This window comes from Carya illinoinensis, chromosome 5 (genome assembly GCF_018687715.1).
Source record: "Carya illinoinensis cultivar Pawnee chromosome 5, C.illinoinensisPawnee_v1, whole genome shotgun sequence".
NCBI classification, from domain to species: Eukaryota; Viridiplantae; Streptophyta; class Magnoliopsida; order Fagales; family Juglandaceae; genus Carya; species Carya illinoinensis.
In genome coordinates this window covers 45,996,317-46,017,054 of record NC_056756.1, presented here as the reverse complement: position 1 = coordinate 46,017,054, position 20,738 = coordinate 45,996,317, and the positions used below count along the sequence as shown (strand labels likewise).

At 35.2% G+C, this 20,738-nt stretch overlaps 2 protein-coding genes across 5 annotated transcripts; one reads left to right on the top strand and one right to left on the bottom strand.

The window, feature by feature from the left end:
* The first annotated feature begins 98 nt into the window (after positions 1 to 98).
* On the top strand, positions 99 to 11,125 carry LOC122309710 (palmitoyl-acyl carrier protein thioesterase, chloroplastic-like). 2 transcript variants are annotated; one of them, XM_043123293.1, is made up of 7 exons: positions 99 to 335; positions 7,039 to 7,506; positions 7,603 to 7,736; positions 9,832 to 9,945; positions 10,040 to 10,208; positions 10,300 to 10,368; positions 10,472 to 11,125. In XM_043123293.1, exons 1-7 carry the CDS (start codon positions 258 to 260, stop codon positions 10,811 to 10,813), a joined length of 1,374 nt encoding a protein of 457 aa, XP_042979227.1. In that variant the 5' UTR covers positions 99 to 257; the 3' UTR covers positions 10,814 to 11,125. The 2 variants fall into 2 exon arrangements, 1 of the variants encoding a protein (XP_042979227.1); XR_006242506.1 differs by lacking the exons at positions 7,039 to 7,506; positions 7,603 to 7,736; positions 9,832 to 9,945; ... (1 more) ...; positions 10,300 to 10,368; positions 10,472 to 11,125 and adding an exon at positions 2,680 to 3,198 and having other exon boundaries at positions 139 to 2,563.
* A 399-nt stretch (positions 11,126 to 11,524) lies between these two features.
* Positions 11,525 to 19,568, bottom strand: LOC122309711 (CDP-diacylglycerol--serine O-phosphatidyltransferase 1-like). 3 transcript variants are annotated; one of them, XM_043123295.1, is made up of 14 exons: positions 19,461 to 19,516; positions 19,126 to 19,148; positions 16,562 to 16,754; positions 15,653 to 15,715; positions 15,509 to 15,568; positions 15,274 to 15,364; positions 14,985 to 15,039; positions 14,743 to 14,822; positions 14,500 to 14,616; positions 14,327 to 14,411; positions 12,862 to 12,953; positions 12,340 to 12,593; positions 12,129 to 12,217; positions 11,525 to 11,988 (listed from the first exon to the last, which is right to left on the bottom strand). In XM_043123295.1, the coding sequence occupies exons 1-14, from the start codon at positions 19,499 to 19,501 to the stop codon at positions 11,861 to 11,863; spliced, it is 1,371 nt and encodes a 456-aa protein (XP_042979229.1). In that variant the 5' UTR covers positions 19,502 to 19,516; the 3' UTR covers positions 11,525 to 11,860. The 3 variants fall into 3 exon arrangements, with proteins under 3 accessions (XP_042979229.1, XP_042979231.1, XP_042979230.1); XM_043123297.1 differs by lacking the exon at positions 19,461 to 19,516 and adding an exon at positions 19,317 to 19,411; XM_043123296.1 differs by lacking the exon at positions 19,126 to 19,148 and having other exon boundaries at positions 19,461 to 19,568.
* Positions 19,569 to 20,738: the final 1,170 nt, after the last annotated feature.

Here is a 20,738-nt window from a genome sequence, read left to right as displayed (position 1 = left end):
AAAAAAAAATCATGATAATATTGGATATCTTTCAAAACAAAATTTTATTGAAGAGCCCATTGGTTCAAATCCGGCCCAAACCAAAATCCTGGGCTCGAGTCCAGAATCCATGTCTGCTTGCAGGGCGCTGAAATCCCAAAATCAAGCTCTTTCAAATCCCAAAAGCCGTAACTGCATGTCTCTAATGCTCTCTCTCTCTCTCTCTCTCTCTCCCTCTCTCTCTCTGCACTTACACGCATGTGTAGCTTCTCTTCTCAATGAACCTCTGCGTGCGAGCTTCTAAAGCTTTAGCCTCTACCATTATCTCCACTGCTTCGCACCCATTTGCTCTTAAGGTACGTCTCCTCTTGCCCTTATTTTCTTGCTTTCATGACTGCCCCACTAGCTCCAGCATAGCTACGAACTCTGAAACCCATTACAGAGACCTTATTTTTTATACCATTGAAGAAAATCCATGGGCCTTTTGTAACAATAAGTGGGTCTCTGATCAATTCCGACCTGTGCTTATTGACCCCGAGTTGTTTATCCGTGTCCTTAGTTCGATTCAGATTAAACCCAGAATTGCTTTGCGGTTCTTCCGATGGGCTGAGTGTCAACCGGACTTTCAGCGGTCTGAGTTTGCGTTTTGCGTGATTCTCGAAATCCTTGTCAAGAATAATTTGATGAGGCCGGCGTATTGGGTGGTGGAGAGGGTAATTAGTTTAAAAATGGAGGGAATTGTGGATGTTTTGGTCGATGGGTATGTTGTTCCCAAGGTTTCAGTTAAGCTTCTCGATCTTTTGTTATGGGTGTATACAAAAAAGTCGATGATCGAGCGATGCTTGTTCGTTTTTAATAAGATGATAATAAATGGGTTGTTACCGGATGTGAAAAATTGTAATAGGATGCTTAGGATATTTAGAGATAGAGATCTTGTAACTAAAGCTAGAGAGGTTTATAGAATGATGGATGAGTGCGGGATTAAGCCAACGATTGTTACTTATAACACTTTGGTGGATGCCTATTGCAAGGAAGGGGAATTGCAGCAAGCTCTCGAGCTTTTATATGAGATGCAAAGAAGGGGGTGTTTTCCTAATGATGTGACGTATAATGTGTTGATCAATGGGTTGTCAAAGAAAGGGGAGTTGGAGCAGGCCAAGGGGCTGATTGGGCAGATGTTGAAGTTGGGATTGGAAGTTTCAGCATACACGTATAACCCTTTAATTCATGGGTATTGCAAGAAAGGATTGCTTGTTGAGGCAGCAGGTCTTGAGAAAGAGATGATAATTAAAAGAGCTAGCCCTACTGTGGCAACTTATAATACGTTAATGTATGGCCTTTGCATGTTGGGAAGAATGGCTGATGCTAGACATCGGTTTTCTGACATGTTAAAGAAGACTGTGATGCCAGATGTAATTTCATATAACACTCTAATATACGGGTATTGTAGGCTGGGGAACATCAAGGAAGCTTTTCTATTGTTTGGGGAGTTACAATATAGGAATCTTGTTCCTACTGTTGTTACCTATAATACTCTTATAGATGGCCTTTGTAGGTTGGGGGACTTGGATGTTGCTCTGCAGCTCAAAAAGGAAATGATCAACCAAGGGATTTCTGCTGATGTTTTTACTTATACGATTCTAGTAAATGGGTCTTGCAAGAGAGGAAATTTGTCAATGGCTAAGGAATTCTTTGAGGAAATGTTGCAAGAAGGGTTGGAACCAGATCGCTTTGCATACACAACTCGGATAGTGGGTGAATTGAAGCTTGGTGACACATCCAGGGCATTCAGATTGCAAGAAGAGATGCAAGCTAGGAATATTCCACCTGATTTGATCACATACAACGTTTTTGTAAATGGGCTATGTAAGTCAGGAAATTTAGAAGAAGCAACTAACTTGATGCAGAAAATGGTTCGTGATGGTCTTGTTCCCGATCATGTTACATGTACTAGCATCATTCATGCTCATCTGGAAAATGGACATCTTAGGAAAGCCAAAGAGGTATTCTATGAGATGCTGAGCAAGGGTGTAAACCCTTCAGTTGTGACTTACACAATATTGATTCATGCGCATGCCAGTAAGGGGAGGCTAGAACTGGCATTGATGTATTTTTTGGAGATGCAAGAGAAGGGTGTTTTTCCAAATGTCATCACCTACAATGCTCTCATAAATGGTCTTGGCAAAGTTAGGAGAATGGATCATGCATACAAATTTTTTGCGGAGATGGAAGAAAAAGGAATACTTCCAAATAAGTATACATACACTATTTTAATCAACGAAAACTGCAATATGGGTAATTGGCAGGAAGCTTTGAGATTGTATGCACAGATGCTAGATAGAAAAATTCAGCCCGATCCTTGTACACACAGTGCACTTCTAAAACATCTAGACGAAGACTACAGATTGCATGCAGTTCAGTACCTTGAGAGCTTAATTCTAGGTAGCGAAAAAACTTCTGAGGTAAGGACTTGATATATCCATTATGGCATTCTGGTTAACTATGGTGATTGGTGAGAGAGTACCATATATTTACTCAGGTGGATTTGTACCATCTAAATGAAGGTTGTCACAGCGACCATAAGGTAATTATCCCAAGGTTGATACTTTTAGTAAGAATTAATATTCCTTCAAAGTTCAGTTTTAGCGAGGATATTTTTCATATCTTGTTGTATTCTTCTGGGCCTTGATTGGTTTGCAGAAGGGAGCAGCTGATGGGTGAATTTTGTAATTTAAAAAGCCCAAAGTCAAATATTTCAGTTTTCATCTGTTTCTAGTTGTAACTGAGCAGCGCCTTAACCATTCCTTGGATGAGAATCCCTAATTGTATAGCAGAGGCATAATTTTGCTTCAAAGAGTCAACGACTGCCAGAGAAAATTCACACTGTATCAAGTTGTTTCAAAATCAAATTTGCCATAATGCATTTAGAGGAGGAATGGGGTATTGCCTTCTATCTGAATGATTGTAATTTATGTTATTTGCAGCCCCGGAAAAGGATTTTGATGTATTGTACATTATTTTCTCCAGAGTTGCAATTAATTACTGTAGTGAAATTGGTTTAGTTTTTGATCAGTGGTCCCATGGCAACTTCTACTTCCGTAGATGAAAACCTTTTGAGAGAAAAAGCATCCCCTGTGGTGAGATTATAGGAAAAAGAATGTAATCTTCTTTGTACAATAGTTTTATGTAATAAACCAAGTTCTAGAGTTGAAGGTTCTACTCACTGTTTTGCACTAGCAATTTGGTATACAAGTTTTAATAGTTAAATACAACAACTATTACACACGACAGTATGGTCCTGTCTTTTTCTTTTTCCTTTTCTTTTTTCAGAACTTCCTCAGTTTCTATTCAGAATAACTTCAATCCTTTATTACGTATTTCGAGAAAGAGAAGAAAAATGAAGGTATCTTGGTCATGTTGTGGTGGATGGTCTCCAACATTTTTTGGTAAAACGGATATGCCTTTGTCGATTTGTTTTATTAGAGATGTCTTTTCTCTCAATATGCATATATGAAAACAAAATCTACTTAAAAACAAATAAGCATATCTCAATTTCCTTGTTCTATGATAGTGCACAAAGTATGTGTGTAGAATTGTATCATGCATATAGGCATTGCTCTTGTATGTGTCCTGTATACTTGGGCTCTTGCTTATTCTTATGATCAATTAAATTTTTTTTTTACCGATAAAAAAAAGTGTGTGCAGAATTGTTGAAATATTGAAAAAATTATTCTACTTTACCCTGCTTTAGACAAACAAGAAGGTTAATGTACAAATAAGCTAACCAATGTTCCTTTGTTTGCCAAAGAAGTCAGGGAAGCAAGAAAAGTAAAAGCTTGCCATAGAGGACTAGTATTAAATGCAGCTTCCCTAGAAAGGGATGATTATATTTATTTGGCATTTCAGATCCGTAACACTTATTGGCGAGGGTTGCTAAGTTTTTGTCACATAGACTTCATACGGTGATGTAAAAGAGTGTCTTTTTTAAAATATTTCTTTAGTGTGGGGACTTGTAAAAAAAATCTAGTGTAGGGAACACCTTCAGTGGAAGCAGATGAGTCTATGATGTAATTTTTTCCCATCTCTTTAGATTCAAGCCTTTAACTTAAGTTTCCCCTGTATGTTTTCTGTTAGCAGGATATTTTAAGGTTTTATTTTCATGTACCATGTGCTTGGATTCTTTTTTCCCCCCCCCAGCCCATGTGTTTGGATTCAAGCTTTGAATAGTGGATTCTGAATAGGTGGTGGGATTGCATTTGCACTTGCATCAGACTCTATTTCTCTGCATGATTATTAGGTACTTCTTCCAATTTTGGACGCATGGGGGCCCTCAATAATCCAATTGGTGAGGGAGCAGTTGGCATATTGTTTCATACGGTGATGTAAAAGAGTGTCTTTTTTAAAATATTTCTTTAGTGTGGGGACTTGTAAAAAAAATCTTGTGTAGGGAACACCTTCAGTGGAAGCAGATGAGTCTATGATGTAATTTTTTCCCATCTCTTTAGATTCAAGCCTTTAACTTAAGTTTCCCCTGTATGTTTTCTGTTAGCAGGATATTTTAAGGTTTTATTTTCATGTACCATGTGCTTGGATTCTTTCCCCCCCCCCCCCCCCAGCCCATGTGTTTGGATTCAAGCTTTGAATAGTGGATTCTGAATAGGTGGTGGGATTGCATTTGCACTTGCATCAGACTCTATTTCTCTGCATGATTATTAGGTGCTTCTTCCAATTTTGGACGCATGGGGGCCCTCAATAATCCAATTGGCGAGGGAGCAGTTGGCATATTGTTTCATTTTATTGAAGCTTCGGTTACATGTAAAAAAAATTAAAAAAAAAAAATTGTAGTTTGGGTGTTAGATTGTTGCCCCCAACTTATCCAAATAAAAAAAAAATAAAAGATTTTTTACTTGCATGTGTTGGGGTATAAAAAAAATTAAAAAAAAAAATTGTAGTTTGGGTGTTAGATTGTTGCCCCCAACTTATCCAAATAAAAAAAAAAAATAAAAGATTTTTTACTTGCATGTGTTGGTGTATATGGGGGGAACAAAATGATAGAAGCTTCGGAAAATGCAAGAAGACAATAGAGGAGCTGAAAGTCTTTTTCTTTAAAACATTGTTCTCATGGGTGGGGGCCATTGTTTGTAACGGACTAAGTGTCCATGACTTTTTACTATCAGTTGTAAACTCTAGTTAAGTATTTCTCATATATGCTTCCTGTATACTTGAGTTTTGCGGCTTTTGCCTATTTTTATCAATAAAATACTTTGATTACCGATAAAAAAAAAAATGTAGGTTTGTGTCAAAATTTGACCAATTTTGGCATTAGAATTATATCACTAATAGATGCATGTTCTGAAATGAGCAAGACTCATAGCACTGCATGTCACCTGTTTTTTGTTGTTTGCTTTGTTAGTGTGAATCAACAGCAATCCTCCCTGCATCTCCCTTTTACTAAGAATTTGCTGCTCTCTCCCAGCGACCAATTAGTTTGATTTTAGTACAACTCATTTAACATTTTTCAATGCAAATGTCATAGGAATTGTTCTGTTAAATTTATGTTCTTGTTTTTTTGTTCTCTCGTCTGGTTGGTGTTTAGAACTGGGGAACTATTGCTTGTAAACATCAGAATATGTTGATCAGGTTCATGAATGAAGAAGCGTTGGAGATTCTGATGCTGAAAGCTTATATTCTGAAGATATTGCTCGAATCCACTTTCTTTAAGTCTAGTCTACATTTATGTCTCCATTTTTTTTTTGTGACTCACGTATGTGCTTTGATTCTACTTCACAAAAGCAGTCATAGACTCATAATGTTTGGTAGAGAATAGAAAGTTAAATACTGTCATACGGTTCTGTTGTCAAGGAACAACAGAAAGGGCAAGATTTATATTTTGTTGCTTTCTCCGTGAATTTGTATGGTATAGGAAAGCACACAGTTCTGACCATAACAACAAAGATTTCCAGAATAATATTAAAAGAAGAAAGAAACGTAAAAGAACTTTGTGACTATAGAGTATAGAGGTAGTATCGTAATAGTATATACCAAAGTGCATGGTGCCAAATTTCGTCACCGTGAATCACAATGTTTTTACTTCAACTTGGAAACTATCGGCACATGTTTAGGTCACGGGATCAATTTTGGTTTAGTGCTATTCCCCAAAAAAGAAGAAAAAGCAAAAGGTATATTATAGATTGCAAAGTGCTGCTTGTCTTGCTGTGTCTACTAAGGTATCTAATTCTATTCTCTTTTCTGACTTCACAGTGTATGGGTTTTACTTGTTCGTCTATTTTCATAGTGTGGGCAAGTGTGGGCATGCCTACTTTCCTGAATATATAGATTTGGAGACATATTCTTAAGGAATATATATATATATATATATATAACCTCACAATTCAAGGGTATATGTTATTCCTCCAGAGAGCACTACGCACTCATGTCTTGGAAATCCCATGTCTTGGCACTTTTTGTCATATAAGCACCTTCAAGAGACCTGTACTCCTTAATGATATTCATGTACATTGACATATAGCCAGCTAACATATTATCATAGCTGGCTGTATCATAATTACAGAACGAATCATACTTTGAAGGTATCATTACAAAAAGAGTAATAATTTTGAAAGTTAAAAAGAGTAATAAAATAATGCAGCGATTTATAAAAATACAGTGCAATTTCCTCTAGTTTAGTCAAAGAACAGTTCCGTTTATTGTCCGATGGTTTATTGGGGAATGGCATGGTGAAGAGATTTTGCGTTTTTGGATGTTTCCTTAGCCTTGGATTATTCCAAAAATCCAAGCAAAGTTCTAGGAACATACAAACACGGGGACGTCGTTTTATAGCGAGTTGCTATACGATGTTCCTAGCGCCTATGTTCCAATAGAGAAAAATGCCAAAAAGAAACTAAACACTTCTTCCAACTTGGGCTGTCGATCACTCCTAAGGTTTCTTCACCAAATCTTTTTTGTAGCATTACACGAGGCACCCTCTTCGATAAGTTCAGCTTTGTGACAAAATTCCCTCATTTTTTGCTCTAAATTTTGAACTTTTTCCTTTGACAGATCCGCCCCCCTGCTGTCTACAAAAGCATTTCATACCCCATTTATCCGTTCCAATCTCCTCCCATTTACAACAACAGGAAGGCAATGGCTCTTTTCTCATCATATCCAGCTTCCTGTCCCATTATAAGACGCTCTTCCAATAGAGATAGTCAAGAGCCAAAGAGGCAAAAGCTGAACAACATCAGAATTATTGGTACGTCCTCTGCTAAAGCTGTTGACCATATGCTGAGCCACACGGCTGGAGTCGCAAACACATTCAATTCAATTGCTTCTGTTCCGGAAAATGGGTACATCTCAAAAGAAGAGATTAGCCAAAATATTCAGACGAGGAAGAAATTGGTGGATCCTCATCGTCAAGGTCTCATTACTCAAGGAGGTGTCGGGTACAGGCAGACTGTTGTCGTTAGGTCCTATGAAGTTGGTCCTGATAAAACTGCAACTCTTGAGAGCATCTTGAATCTTCTTCAGGTGAAGAAAACCAAAACCAGTTTGTTTGAGTTAATCCATTTGAAAGAGGAGTTCATACCTTAATAAATAAATAAATGGCTTTACCAATTAATGCAGGAAACAGCACTAAATCATGTATGGATGTCTGGTCTTCTGAGCAATGGATTTGGTGCCACACACGGAATGGTAAAGAATAATCTCATATGGGTTGTCTCGAGGATGCGGGTTCAGGTTGATCACTACCCAATCTGGTCAGTCCAATCTATCATCTTCCTCGTAACTTTTAAGTGGCTCCATTTCTGTATTTTTCTTCCGCCACGTGATTCGCAGCCCTCTACAGTCTCTAAACTTTGGAAAAATATAATTGTAAGTATAATTGTGCACTAATCTATGTACTAATGTGATGTAATTGATCAAAAAGTAAATTTTATTAAAAATAGTGTTAATTTATATTTTAAGTATGAATAAATCAATATTAATACATATATTAGTGCACGACTATATTTATATGTAGCAAAACTGATGACAACGACGTTTTCCTTATGTTTTCTCTCTTTTTAAATGACGACACATAATTCTTCAGAAAATCAGGACATGTTTCAAACTAATGAGATAGAGTTTTCAAATTTTTTTATAAATTTATTTTTAAATATAATTCAAATATTTTTTAATTTTTTTATCTAATTATTACTTAGTTATTGTTCAAATAAAAAAAATCAATATAATTCTTACAAACTTCAAAATAAATAATAATATTAAAAAATTAGATTCAAACAATTTTTAAACTTTATAATATTTTTATTCAATTTTTTATTACTCTTTTATCAAAACTCAATAAAATATTTTTATTTTAAACGATTTTACCACCATCCTCAAAATTCTAAAATACTCCAAAGTCCAAATGTTCAAACATCTCCAAAAGGCTATCCAAACGATTTCTTTGTATTTTTTTTTCTTTATTTTTTAAACGGCCAAAAGAGAATGAACGCAATAAAAGATTCAATTGAAGGGTGATAGTTCATTTTTGTAATAATATAGTTGCAATAATCTGATTAAAAACTCTTCCTACAAAACAAGAAAATCGTCACCGGATTCTGCCGAGTTTCCAAACAGACTAGAGATGATTAAATTAATTAATTTTTATTAATAAAGAAATTTAAGAGAGTAAGAACCCATTTTTACCATACTTCCTTTTTATCTCTTCTAAAGGAAAGACTATTTTTATAGGATTTTCAGAACTGATAGATGTTTGCCGGGTATCAATTTTGGATGAGAGCCTCTAATTCCTTGAAAATGGTGCTTGGTCGCCATTATCTAAGAAGTGGTTTTTATGCCGTTATTTATAATGTAGTGAAGTCTGACTCTTTAAGCGGGACCACAACAAGAGTTAAAAGGGATCTCAACCAATACCCCAAAACAAATGATTACACTTCTAAAAAACAAGAAATAGAACATAACTCGCTCGGAAAAAGGTTGTCTCGAAAGTCGAAAACGATTCATCTGGTGATGAAGAAGGACGTAAAAGCAATAAGATATGCACAAGAAATATCTATATTGGGACAGTTGATAAGAATCTTCTCTCCTGCATTCATGGATGAGAGAACATAAAACTATATTTCTCGACATTAGGAGGAGCATGGAGCTCTGACAAAAAAGGACAGGAGAGATTTTGCAATGGCAGTTAGTGGAGATGGTCCAGATGAATGCCAGAAGGCTTCCGGCTAGGCATGTGGGAGGTGGACGACAATGTATCGGCATAGATCTGAGCTCCAAAGTCTTTGAAATACCGAACGAAATACCAACAATATTAAGAGAGAACGGTATAAATTAAAACATGCATATAATTTAGGTGGTCAAAGGGTTGAAACAACCCAGAACACATTGAAAAGGGTTGACACGTATGGGTCTCATGCGTCCTATGAAATGAAGAGACGTGTGGTCGCTGGTGAAAACAATAAAATAGTGCCAATTTTTAGTAGATCGAGAGGATAGATTTTCGGTGGTGGGTTGCGTGGAGGCTAGATATGTTGGAAGACGACAAATCTTGTAAGTTATGACCAGAACAATCATAGAAAGTTTCTAAACATGCTCAATGGGGGAGAGAATAAGAGAGTTGAAAAGGAACGGGGAAAGGGAAGATGACTAGGAAAACAAATACGCCTCAACCGCTACATGAGTTGATTGCTTTGATGTGTTTAAAGGAGTTTTCTACTTCCTGTCTTTGAGGAACCTGAGTTGTTTTTGAGCTGCATGAGAGAGATCAGGATTTTCAATCTGAACTTAAATCAGTTATAAGTTACCTACTTGAAAAGCAGACTTTAATCCCTATCACTTCTCTGCATGCAGGGGGGAGATGATGGAAATTGACACATGGGTTGGAGCATCAGGGAAAAACGGAATGCGGCGAGATTGGCTAGTCCGAAGTCAAGCCACAGGCCATGTTTTTGCACGTGCCACCAGGTATTATTTCTTAAAATATCTTTGATTCCTATACTAAACTAAACTAAAATCCCTCTCTCCCATATATCAATGCTTACACTAGAACCTGAAACAGCACCTGGGTGATGATGAACCAGCAAACAAGGCGCCTCTCAAAAATGCCTGAAGAGGTGAGGGCTGAAATATCACCTTGGTTCATAGAGAAGCAAGCAATCCACGAAGATTCTCCCGAGAAAATCATTAAGTTGGACAGTAAAGCAAGATATATGAACTCCAACTTGAAGGTGAAAAGATAGCACAGCTTCAATGCTTCATTCTGCTTATTACACAGCTAAATGAAGCACAAGCTGACTAACTTAAACTTCCATTTGGCAGCCCAAGAGAAGTGATTTGGACATGAATCACCATGTAAACAATGTGAAATATGTAAGATGGATGCTTGAGGTAAAACTCAATCTGCAGTCAATCTTTGCCTGTCTTCTTTCACCCATTGTTAAACTTTATAGAGTTACTTCTTTTCCTTTTCAATTCTTCTTCTCTCCCACAGACCATCCCAGATGAGATTCTGGATTCTCGCCAACTATCCAGCATCATTCTCGAATACAGAAAGGAATGTGGGAGCTCAGACAAAGTTCAGTCGCTTTGCCATCCTGACGATGATGGAATTCTGAAAGATGGATTGAAACAAACCAATGAAGTTAATCTACTCAATGGATTTTCTCTTGCATCAGAAATTCTCGAAAATAATGGACTTATGGACTCCTTTGAGAAGGCACCATTATGGTATACACATCTCCTGCAAACTCAAGGGGAGCGTGGAAGTGAAGAGATTGTTAGAGGCAGAACCGAATGGAAGAAAAAGATGTCCACCCTTCCTTTCTCCTCGTAACACAAATAAGCCAACTTAAAGGGTTTTAGCGGTAAATTCAGACCTCTCAAAGCAGAAAAAAGAGATTTATCAAGGAAAAATTGGAATACCCCCGTCCCCCGTCCCCCGTCCCAGAAATTTCTATATATGCATGAATGTATTAATTCACCGAAGCAGGATGAAGATCCTAATAATCTTGCCCAAGGTTTGATGCAGGGTAGTTACCTAAAATCCAGATCCAACTGGGTGAGTAGGTGATTTGAAGTTGTGTGGTGACGATTGTAAAGGAAAAGAACAAGAAGATTAATATATAAAGAGAAAAGATATTTGTAATATGAATTGTACAATCGTCACATAATTGCTTTAAAAAAAATAGAGAATCCCATAAAAAAAGATCAGGAATCTCGAATCAGAACATTTTCAGCTGCTTCAATCCCAGCCATTCAACAGAAACACTTGAGTGAAACACGTTGTGCTATCTCTGTGACTTAAAACTTCAGTGTCATCAGAGAGAGATACTAAATAATGGAAACTTTGGGAAAAATGATTTGTTTGATATTATGGCCTCCTTCCGAGGGCCCTCTTGTCAGCTCCCTTCCTTTTATTTTACTTCTCTCTTTCAATTTATGAGTGAGTGAGAGAGGGAGGTTTTGCTGAGAGAAACCACTCGAATATATTATCAATGTTGTCTAGGCACACTCACTTTTTGCTACATAATTGATCAACTGCAAATGACAAAAATTCTCCGTATGGGTTAAAATTTGAGGTATCACAAAAAAAAACTGTACTACAACACGAAAAACGGGGCGGTCCAAAAAGGCTCAAGAAAAGGGGGAAACTTCTGTTACAGCTGCAAACCAAACTAAACAGTAACTCACAAGCCTTAGATTACAAGCATTTCCCACAACCTATAATGTAAGAATAATCTCTATATGCTCAAGAGACTGATCCACTAACCTAGGAGAATATAGCATTTACAGTTTATAACGGTGTTGGGTATTTACAGCAATTGATGGATACCCTCAGGGAAAGGAAGGAATCAAAGAATGATGTATCGCAATAACAAAATCATCGCCTCTTTCTACCGAAACTCTGATGCATTTGCCAAGACCAAGCAAGGAGGAATATTAAGAGGGCCACTGCAACGGACATCCAGAAAATGGCCATCCACAAAGGCATTGGATTAGGATATAATCCTGGCGGAGTCAAGAAAAGGGTCATTACAGTGAAGAAGCAATAAGTGCTAGTGTCAATAAAAAAACTTCACTAGTTAACAATATACAGCGTAAAACTTGGAAAGCCTTCAAGATGATTTGATTAATATAGACTAACATACCATGACCAAACTTGATGCAAATGAGAAGCTCAACAATGCAGATAGCAAGTGAAAGCCAACAAAATGCTCCAACTTTCTTCACTGGTTTGCTGGAAAATTAACACAGTAATTAAGCAGGACTAAATGCAAACTCTTTCCTAGTAGTGCAGATATTCTTAGGAAATGTAGCATTGTTGTTCATGTGAAAATACTTGGCAGAAAAAGTAAGTACCGGTCTTGAAGGTATGAATTGTACTCCCGAATTGTTGGTATTGCAATTAGCCACCACAATATCAACCTATACACAATCACAGGGTTCCGTGGAGGAATCCAAAGACAAAACTTCAAAAAGAATGTGTTCAGCTCTACTGTCAAAAACACAACGCAAAGACTGAGAACTTGAATGAAACGCCATGGACCAAGCAGGGGGTGCCACTCATCTTTGTCCCACTGTGCTGGGGTGAACTGTCCCAACGTTCGCTTGAACTGGAAATAAAATGTAAAAGGAAACATTTAAGAACAAAAACTGCACAAGACCAAATGACCATAAAACAAGAAAATATTCTACCTTAGAAAGAGCAAGGAAGATCTAAATGTGTAACATCAAATACCAGAATCAGTTCCATCTTTCTCCAGAAATTAATATACAAATATTCAATGTCTGATTAGAATCTTTCCATGAGGAAAGGAAAACTAATGCCTATAAATAATTAGCAAACAAGAGAAGATAGATGAACATGACATTTAAACATACTCTTCCAACAATATTAGGCTGACGGCTTAGACCAACCCAGTTGTATGTTTTTCCATCAAAGTACCTGACAGTGTTCATCCCTGCCCAGATGCCTGCAAAGTAAACCAAACAGAACTTGTCACAAAGACTTCAACTAATTCTGAAAATACCAATCTAGATACAAAAGAAACATTAAATATAATAAATGATTAGTTGCTAAAATAGAAAGACTAGCTGCAATAATCACATTCCATAAGCTAACTTGGCAGAAGCAACAAATGACAATCCTGCTTTATGATACCGCCATACTTAAATTTTATAACGGCAAATTGATTGATAAAAAACTGGTGACCCAAAGTTCTTAACTAGAAATGGGTAGGAAGAATGCTGACTGCTATATTTCCCTCATCAACAAAAAAAAAGAAGAGAAAAAAAGAGAAATGGGTAGGGAAAAAAGAAGGAATATAGAACAAAGAGTCCCACAGGGTTGATACATCACATTATATAAGGTTATTAATCATGGTCCTAAAAATCTCAATGCACTAGATATTTGCCAAGTTCCTACCAGTTCCTTAAAAAGGTATGTATCCATCATGATGTCAAAAAAATCTATTAGTTGCTTGACCCCACTATTCCGCCAAAAACTCTCTCCAATGGATAACTAGATAACAATCTGCCATTAAGGGCATCCTGAGCATCCCAAAAATTCTTACTGTTCATAAATGGAAAAATACTTCATAAAGCAAACACTAAGGTAAATACAAAAGAAAAATGACTTGATAGCCACACAATCAAAGATCTGATTCTTTAAAGGTTCACAAACCAGAGCAATAATAAACCAGGTAATATACTGCAGTCAACAATGATATGAGTAAATAAATCAAGAAAAACTAGTTGTAGACCTAGCGATATGCAAGAATGGTTAAATTTATTAAATGAAAAAACTATATGTAACTAAGTTAGAATACTTCGAACCATTTTTTCATGTAACTTTTAAAAGAGCACATTGATCTCCAAAATTTGGTTTAGCACATTAATCTTCTCTTTATTTACTCATTTGTTTCTATGTTAGTGATGAGAAATCTCTATAAAGGGATCTAGATCTCTTTATAGAGTGTGTCAATGTAATCATGACAAAAAAAATGTAACGTAACCATGACAATTAATAATAGACTCTTTAACTTCCACAACAATTTTCTAACCTTTCTGATCTATTGATTATGAAATGCTTAAATTAAAATAAAAAGAAGACATGCTAGGAAAACTAAAAGACTCAACTAACACATATTAAAATTACTTTTTTCCAATAAGTAACTTTAAATCAAAATTACTCAAGTTAGATACATTATTTTTCATTCAAACACTTAATTTAATGATATATATTATTTAAAAACATAATGCGGAGTGGATGACATGACTTCGTATGAGCAAAGTTTCATATTTCCAAAATTATAGTAGATATAGATAATAGATTAAAGAGACTCACCAAACCAATTGCAGATCAAAATATCAAGAATTATACTGTCCCACCAGCACTCATTGAAGTTTGGTAACATGTGGCGGAATGTAAGCTGAAAATATGACATAAAAATAAGTCTACAATAAATCCAAACCGAAAATGGGAACCACAAAAGACAAGTATTAAATAAAGGAACTAACCTCCATCATTTCAAATCCTATTGACAACACCCACAGAAGGGGCTGATTACGGATCAATATTGCCTTACCCCACCATCCGATAATATGAGCTAGCACAAACTCATCAAAAAGTGTGTCCTACAAGAGTTCAAAAGAAAATAAGAATCGTGCAGCACCCGGATATTGTACTGATGTATGACAAGAGCAGAATAACATGCAGTGGAATCAATTGAAGTAAAAAGGTAGTGACAGAAGAACTCATACATAAACATTGTTAAAGCTGCTCGTGGGATTCTCAGGTACATATATGCGGCAATCAGCGCCATATGATCTTTCTGGAAGTTCTGCATGAAGTCATGCAAATAAAATTAAATTTCCCAACACAACCACTAATGATCTTTTCCATCCTAATGAAGTTGTATATATCATGTGCACCACACATTGAATGATGAAGAAATCACTCTTAATTACTATCAAAATTAACGGTTGCAAAGAATTAGCATTACCAATGCCAAGATCAGGATGGAGAAACTTCATAAATTGTCGAGCATCATCACGTTTCTGGAAAAAGAGAAGGTGAAGTTTGATCAAGACATGCTTAAGTTATCAAATTGATCATATCAAGTGGTGAGGTATTTTTAAGATGCTTATAACTGAGAATTTCCCAACACCAATAGAAAACACCACATATAAGATGATTTTGCAACAAGAAGATCTCCATAACTTTAATTAGTAACGTATAAATGCACACAGAAAAATCAGGTTTAGAAAGCTTGCTTCAGAAAAGAAATCAACCTGAAAAAGCAAAAATGTGAGGACGACAAGGTACACAACGGCCATTCCATGTACTAGGCGCCAAATTGCAGGATGTGGCCTAATAAGGACCCTGTAAAAGAATATAATTTTACAAACGTAGCAGCATAGGGCTGATTTCCAAACTACCTCTCCAACCCACTAAAGATTCTGATTATGAAGTCACAGGTTTTTTTTATTAATGAACATTATTTCTTATATTGAAGCCTGAACTTACGTGGAAGGGGCTTGCAGCAAGCAGTAAGCAAGAAAAACTGCAATCATAGCCCATACACCCCTACAAGAAAGCATGAGAAAATTATTAAGTGCTGAAGAAGAGAATTCGAATTAACTTCACTCGATCAAGAAATATGACACAAACCTCTTCACAGATGTAACAAGATCACCTGCACCACCTTCAGGATCAAGGGCCCCACTTGCCCAGCTGTTTGTACATCAACGAAGCAACCAGAAAAACAACACGATCAATGGCAATTAAATCCCATCTAATGAAGTACTGCAACAAGGATGTTACATATGATACAAACATTCCAGCGTTGTGTTGAAAGTGCAGCAGCAACAAATAACCTCATCCAAACACATGTTACTTTTAATCAAAGCCAACCCTCCGTATGTAGGAACATTAGACAACATAAAACCATTTATATTCAATATTGGTTTATAAGAAACCCACAAACAAGGCTTTGAATATCCTTTATTCCTTGTCTCCCTGGCAAAAGTACATGTGAAGCATAAAAATGTCCAATTTGTAATACTAGGGATGTTCAGCTCTATTACATTAGATAAGCTGAGACAGAATAAAACCCCAAGACTTTCCCTTGTGCTGAGAAAAAAAAGCATGTTAATTATATCCATAAACTTATTCATGTGAGTCCTGTTCTATTAGAGACGCCTAAAGCATCGGTGCATATCCAAAGTAAATGAAACTAATGACTAGATAAGTTACTGCAAGCAGAGAAGCAAGATGTATCACACTAATCTACATATATTAAAACCATTTCTCTGGTATTGGCAAGTGGCAACTAACACCAGTACAGAAATCATGCTCATGATACAAAGGGACATTCACAGCAACCAGAAAATACCAAAAGCTTTATCCAGGACCACCATATCAGAAATTAAGCAGGAAAGAAAAGTGTATCCAGTTTGGAAAATATCATAAAATGGAAAAATATAATTCATGATCTAGAAAATCTACTGCTAAATGAGTTATCAAATTTTTGATTAGTGACTCAACATATCATCAGATAAAAACCTTCTTATCACTCACATAAGAAAACAGGCACCAATAAGTAGCAAAGACACAGTACGAGGCTTGTACGCCCATGCAGTCCATGGATCCAATTCTTCACTAGCACGCATTAGACTTGCACCACCATTTTCTTCGGTATAATGGTCCGGTCTCCCTACTCTTCTATACCCATTAGGTCCCATAAGTACAACAGATGTAACTTGCTTATTGCCTACAAACCAAAGAAAACAAAAGTAAGCAGGTATTTAGGGCCAATATTAACTTCCAAACTTGCCAGTCCTTGATTAAAAAAAAAAAACAGATCATTAAAGCTAATGGAAAACAAACATAATGTCAAAAAATGTAAGCGAGCATAGAAAAATAACTCCAAGAAAAGTGAGGCATTCAAGAAACCAGATATCAATATAATTGATGTTTATAAGTCTGCCTCAAAACCAAATCAGATTAAAATGTAAAACATGATGTTCGTCTATTAAAGAGGCCACATAGTATGTAGTTGATAGCCATCCCCGAAAAATAAAAAATAAAATCAACAGAATTCCATTAACACGACAATATCAAAATGATCACTAGGAGTTCATTACATAAATGATTCAAAAAAATACCTAAAATTACATTAATAGAAAAGGTACAGCATTTAAAAACCTTATTCTTAAGATTTCTACTATGTAATAAATAACTAACAATATTCACCCGAGATCCATAGTCATATGCAATTTTACCTGGACATCAGGCAACAGTATATTATTTATAATTTTATGTACCAAATATATCACCATAAATGAAATAAAAGGAGCCATTAAAGATAATGAGCAATTTTTTTTTTTTTTCTAAATGGGCAAATTTTTGTTTAAATGGCAAAAGTTCCTATTGATCTGAAAACTACAAGCCACACAATCAGTTGGACAAAAGCTCAAACTTTTCTGTGGCCCCGTTATAAATGATGGTTTAATTCCATCATTACCATGGAGACATTCGATCCCCATGATACTGAATGAGAAAAATATGTTTTATATCAAAGAGACTTGCCGTGTAAAAGCAATTTGAAGTTGAGAATTTCTGGAATATTTACAGGAAAGAATATAGAAATCTGGAGAGGCACAAAAATACCCCAGATAACCCAACATAAAAGGGTATGCTCCATACAGCTGGCATGGATATGAGAACACCATTCAACTACTAAAATCTAGTCACCCTTAATCTAAAAATAAATGTAGTCCCCCATAAAAAACCCACAGAGTCCAGATAATTTATGATTCAATTCTCCATATCGTTAAAACATGGAAGTGAGATACTACAAACTGCAATCTTTCAGTAAAATATAAATAAATAAAAGATCCAAACTTTAGGGTGCTTTTGCACCAAGAAAGATACATAAATTCCTTCCAGGATCAAAACGAATAGCCAATCCCCCATCTCAATAGATCCTATCGGATCCAAATTTTAGAAAGAGTTTGGCCGAGTCTTGGAACCAATTGAAATGGACGGTGAAATATAACTTCTGATAGCCTCCTTCAGACAAGATTTCAAACCAATAAAAATCGGATTGTTATGTGATTTAGCCACGCATGTATACATTAGAATTCAGATATCGTCATTAAATCCTGATAATAGGTGGAAACCTACATAAACCTCTAGCTGACTCCCATCTGTCCTCATGTTTTACATTGTGGGGGTAGGGTTCGAAAGTTAAAAACCAATATCTTAACAGTATAATTAATAAACTTAACAGTATTGCCCATAAAGTAATTATGCTACAGTAACCTCCGAACAAAAAACATTACATGCTCTTAAAACATACAAAGAACCCAGAAGATTGGTGTCAATACGAAGACAGCATTTGTCACAAAATTTAAAAAAAAAAAAATACAAAAAACTGGCCCAGGTTATTAACAACGGAAACAAAAAAAAAAACAGTGAAATTAAAAAACACTGTTTAAACTCGAAAAAAGAATAAGGACATCGGTACTTTGATCGAGAAAAACACTGTTCAAACTCGGAAAAAGAAAGCGCAACGATTTTGAACTGTGTTATCTCTGGGATTAAAAGTAAAATATGTAGAAAATAGTAGAACTAAATCCCACATTAGTGCCGAAATTCATTTATCGAATAAATCAAAGAATCGAATCATTGCATGTGATCAGAAACAAATATTTGATTCAAAAGAAACATAAGGAAGCAGAAAACACAACTCAAAGAATGTCCCAGTAAAATAAAAATAAAAAAAAAACCTTACTGCCCTCGAAATCAAACTTGATGAATGATTTTTATGGCAATAAGAAAAATAAAACACGAATGAGAATATAACAACACGCATTTACGTATAGCGATTACGAATATAGATTCCAAAATGAAGGCGAAGGAAAAGGTCAGTATATAAAACGAAACGTATACCAGGTTTGTATGTATATATGATTTATACGTATATATGTATGTATATATATGGAGAGAGAGAGAGAGAGAGAGAGAGAGAGAGAGAGAGATAATGGAGAAATGATTAAGAAGAAAAAGGGAGAAGGAGAGGAGAATTCTACAGAAAAAAGGTGGGCAGAAAAGGCAACAGGGTTGGGGGCGTTACTTACGTAGAGAAGCTGACGAGGAAGACCTGGGCGTACGATTGGAGAAGAAGGCGATTGTGGGCGTCGGATCAGAGAGAGAGAGGAATAGTAGAATAACGAGGGAGAGGGAGTTATCAGAAGGAGAATGAGAAGGAGAAGAATATAATGATATAAAGAAAGATAAAGAAAAAAGAAAGAAGCATAAAGATGAGAACCTTTTGCGATGAATAGATAAAAGATATTGAATTTGTGATAATCTCTTCCCTTGGGTCAGTGGGAAAAAAGCGAAGAGAAAGACTCACAGTGCATCAGCCATCAGAGGGAGAGAGAGAGAGAGAGAGAGAGAGAGAGACACTCACTGCAACAGCGGCGAAAAGGCAATGGGGATTTTGATGCTCATGACGATGATAAATGAAACAGAGCGACACCCAAACAAACACAAACAACAAAAGGACCACGACGGTCAAACCTGATTTATTTGAACATATTTATATTTACATAAATATTTATATAAAAAATAAAATAATTTTAAGAAGACTAAATTACCCCTGGATAACTTCTTTAATTGCGGAATCATAATCACCATATTCTGATACCGATACTTTCCCAATTGTCAAAGCATCTTCCATCTCTCTTTCCTTTCGCCTTTTCCTTCTCTACCTTTTGAGTAGACAACAGATAAGATTCTTGTTCAAGTGGAAGTCTCATTTTTGTTTTTAATTCAACTCTAATACAAATAGAAAAAACCAATACAAATATCTTAAAAGGTTTTTAATATTTTAATATTGAAGGCTTCTATATCAGTAATGTGTTAGAATGTGTTAAAAAGAAAGTTTCTAAATAGATTTTTTCTAGTTTATAAAAATTTTAAGACCAATATTACATTCCCTTTGATTTCATCTTGTTCATGATTAAGGTGAGATTTTGTATGGTTTGAATTTAGAGATGAGATGAAAAAAATGAGATGAAATAGTTTTAGATGAATTGAATAAAATATTATTATTATTATTTTAAAATAAAAAAATTAAATTATTTATTATATTTTATGTAAAAATTAAAAAAAATTATAGTAATAAAATAGGATAAATTAAAAAGATTTTTGAATCAAAAAACATATGATGCTAAATTTGCTTCATGATTGAGGCTTTACAATCTATTCAACCAATACTTTAAATTGATTTTTGTGTTTAACTTTTTATTTTTATTCGAAGAGTTATGATAGATACTAGATATAAGTACAAGTCCCAGTGCCTAGGTTTAGGACAAGCCATTTCTATTTAAAAAAATAAAACTTTAATTTCAAATAATTTACGATACTCCAAGCAATTTAGAATTGTTTTGCCCAACTTAAATGGATATTCTAAATAATAGTTATGATTTAAATAATAAAAAATTGAGAAATGATATTTGTAATCATGATTATATAAATAGTATGTAGTCGTTTTGAAAAAAATTAATTAATATGAGATTTATATGAAAAAAATTAATTTTTTAATCGTGGACTTCACTCTTTTTCAAAACGATTATGCGATGTTTACAATTCTATAATTGTATATAATATTACTCTAAAAAATTATATATAATTATTTTTATATGTTTTATTAATATAATTAATTATATTATTTTTAATACAATAT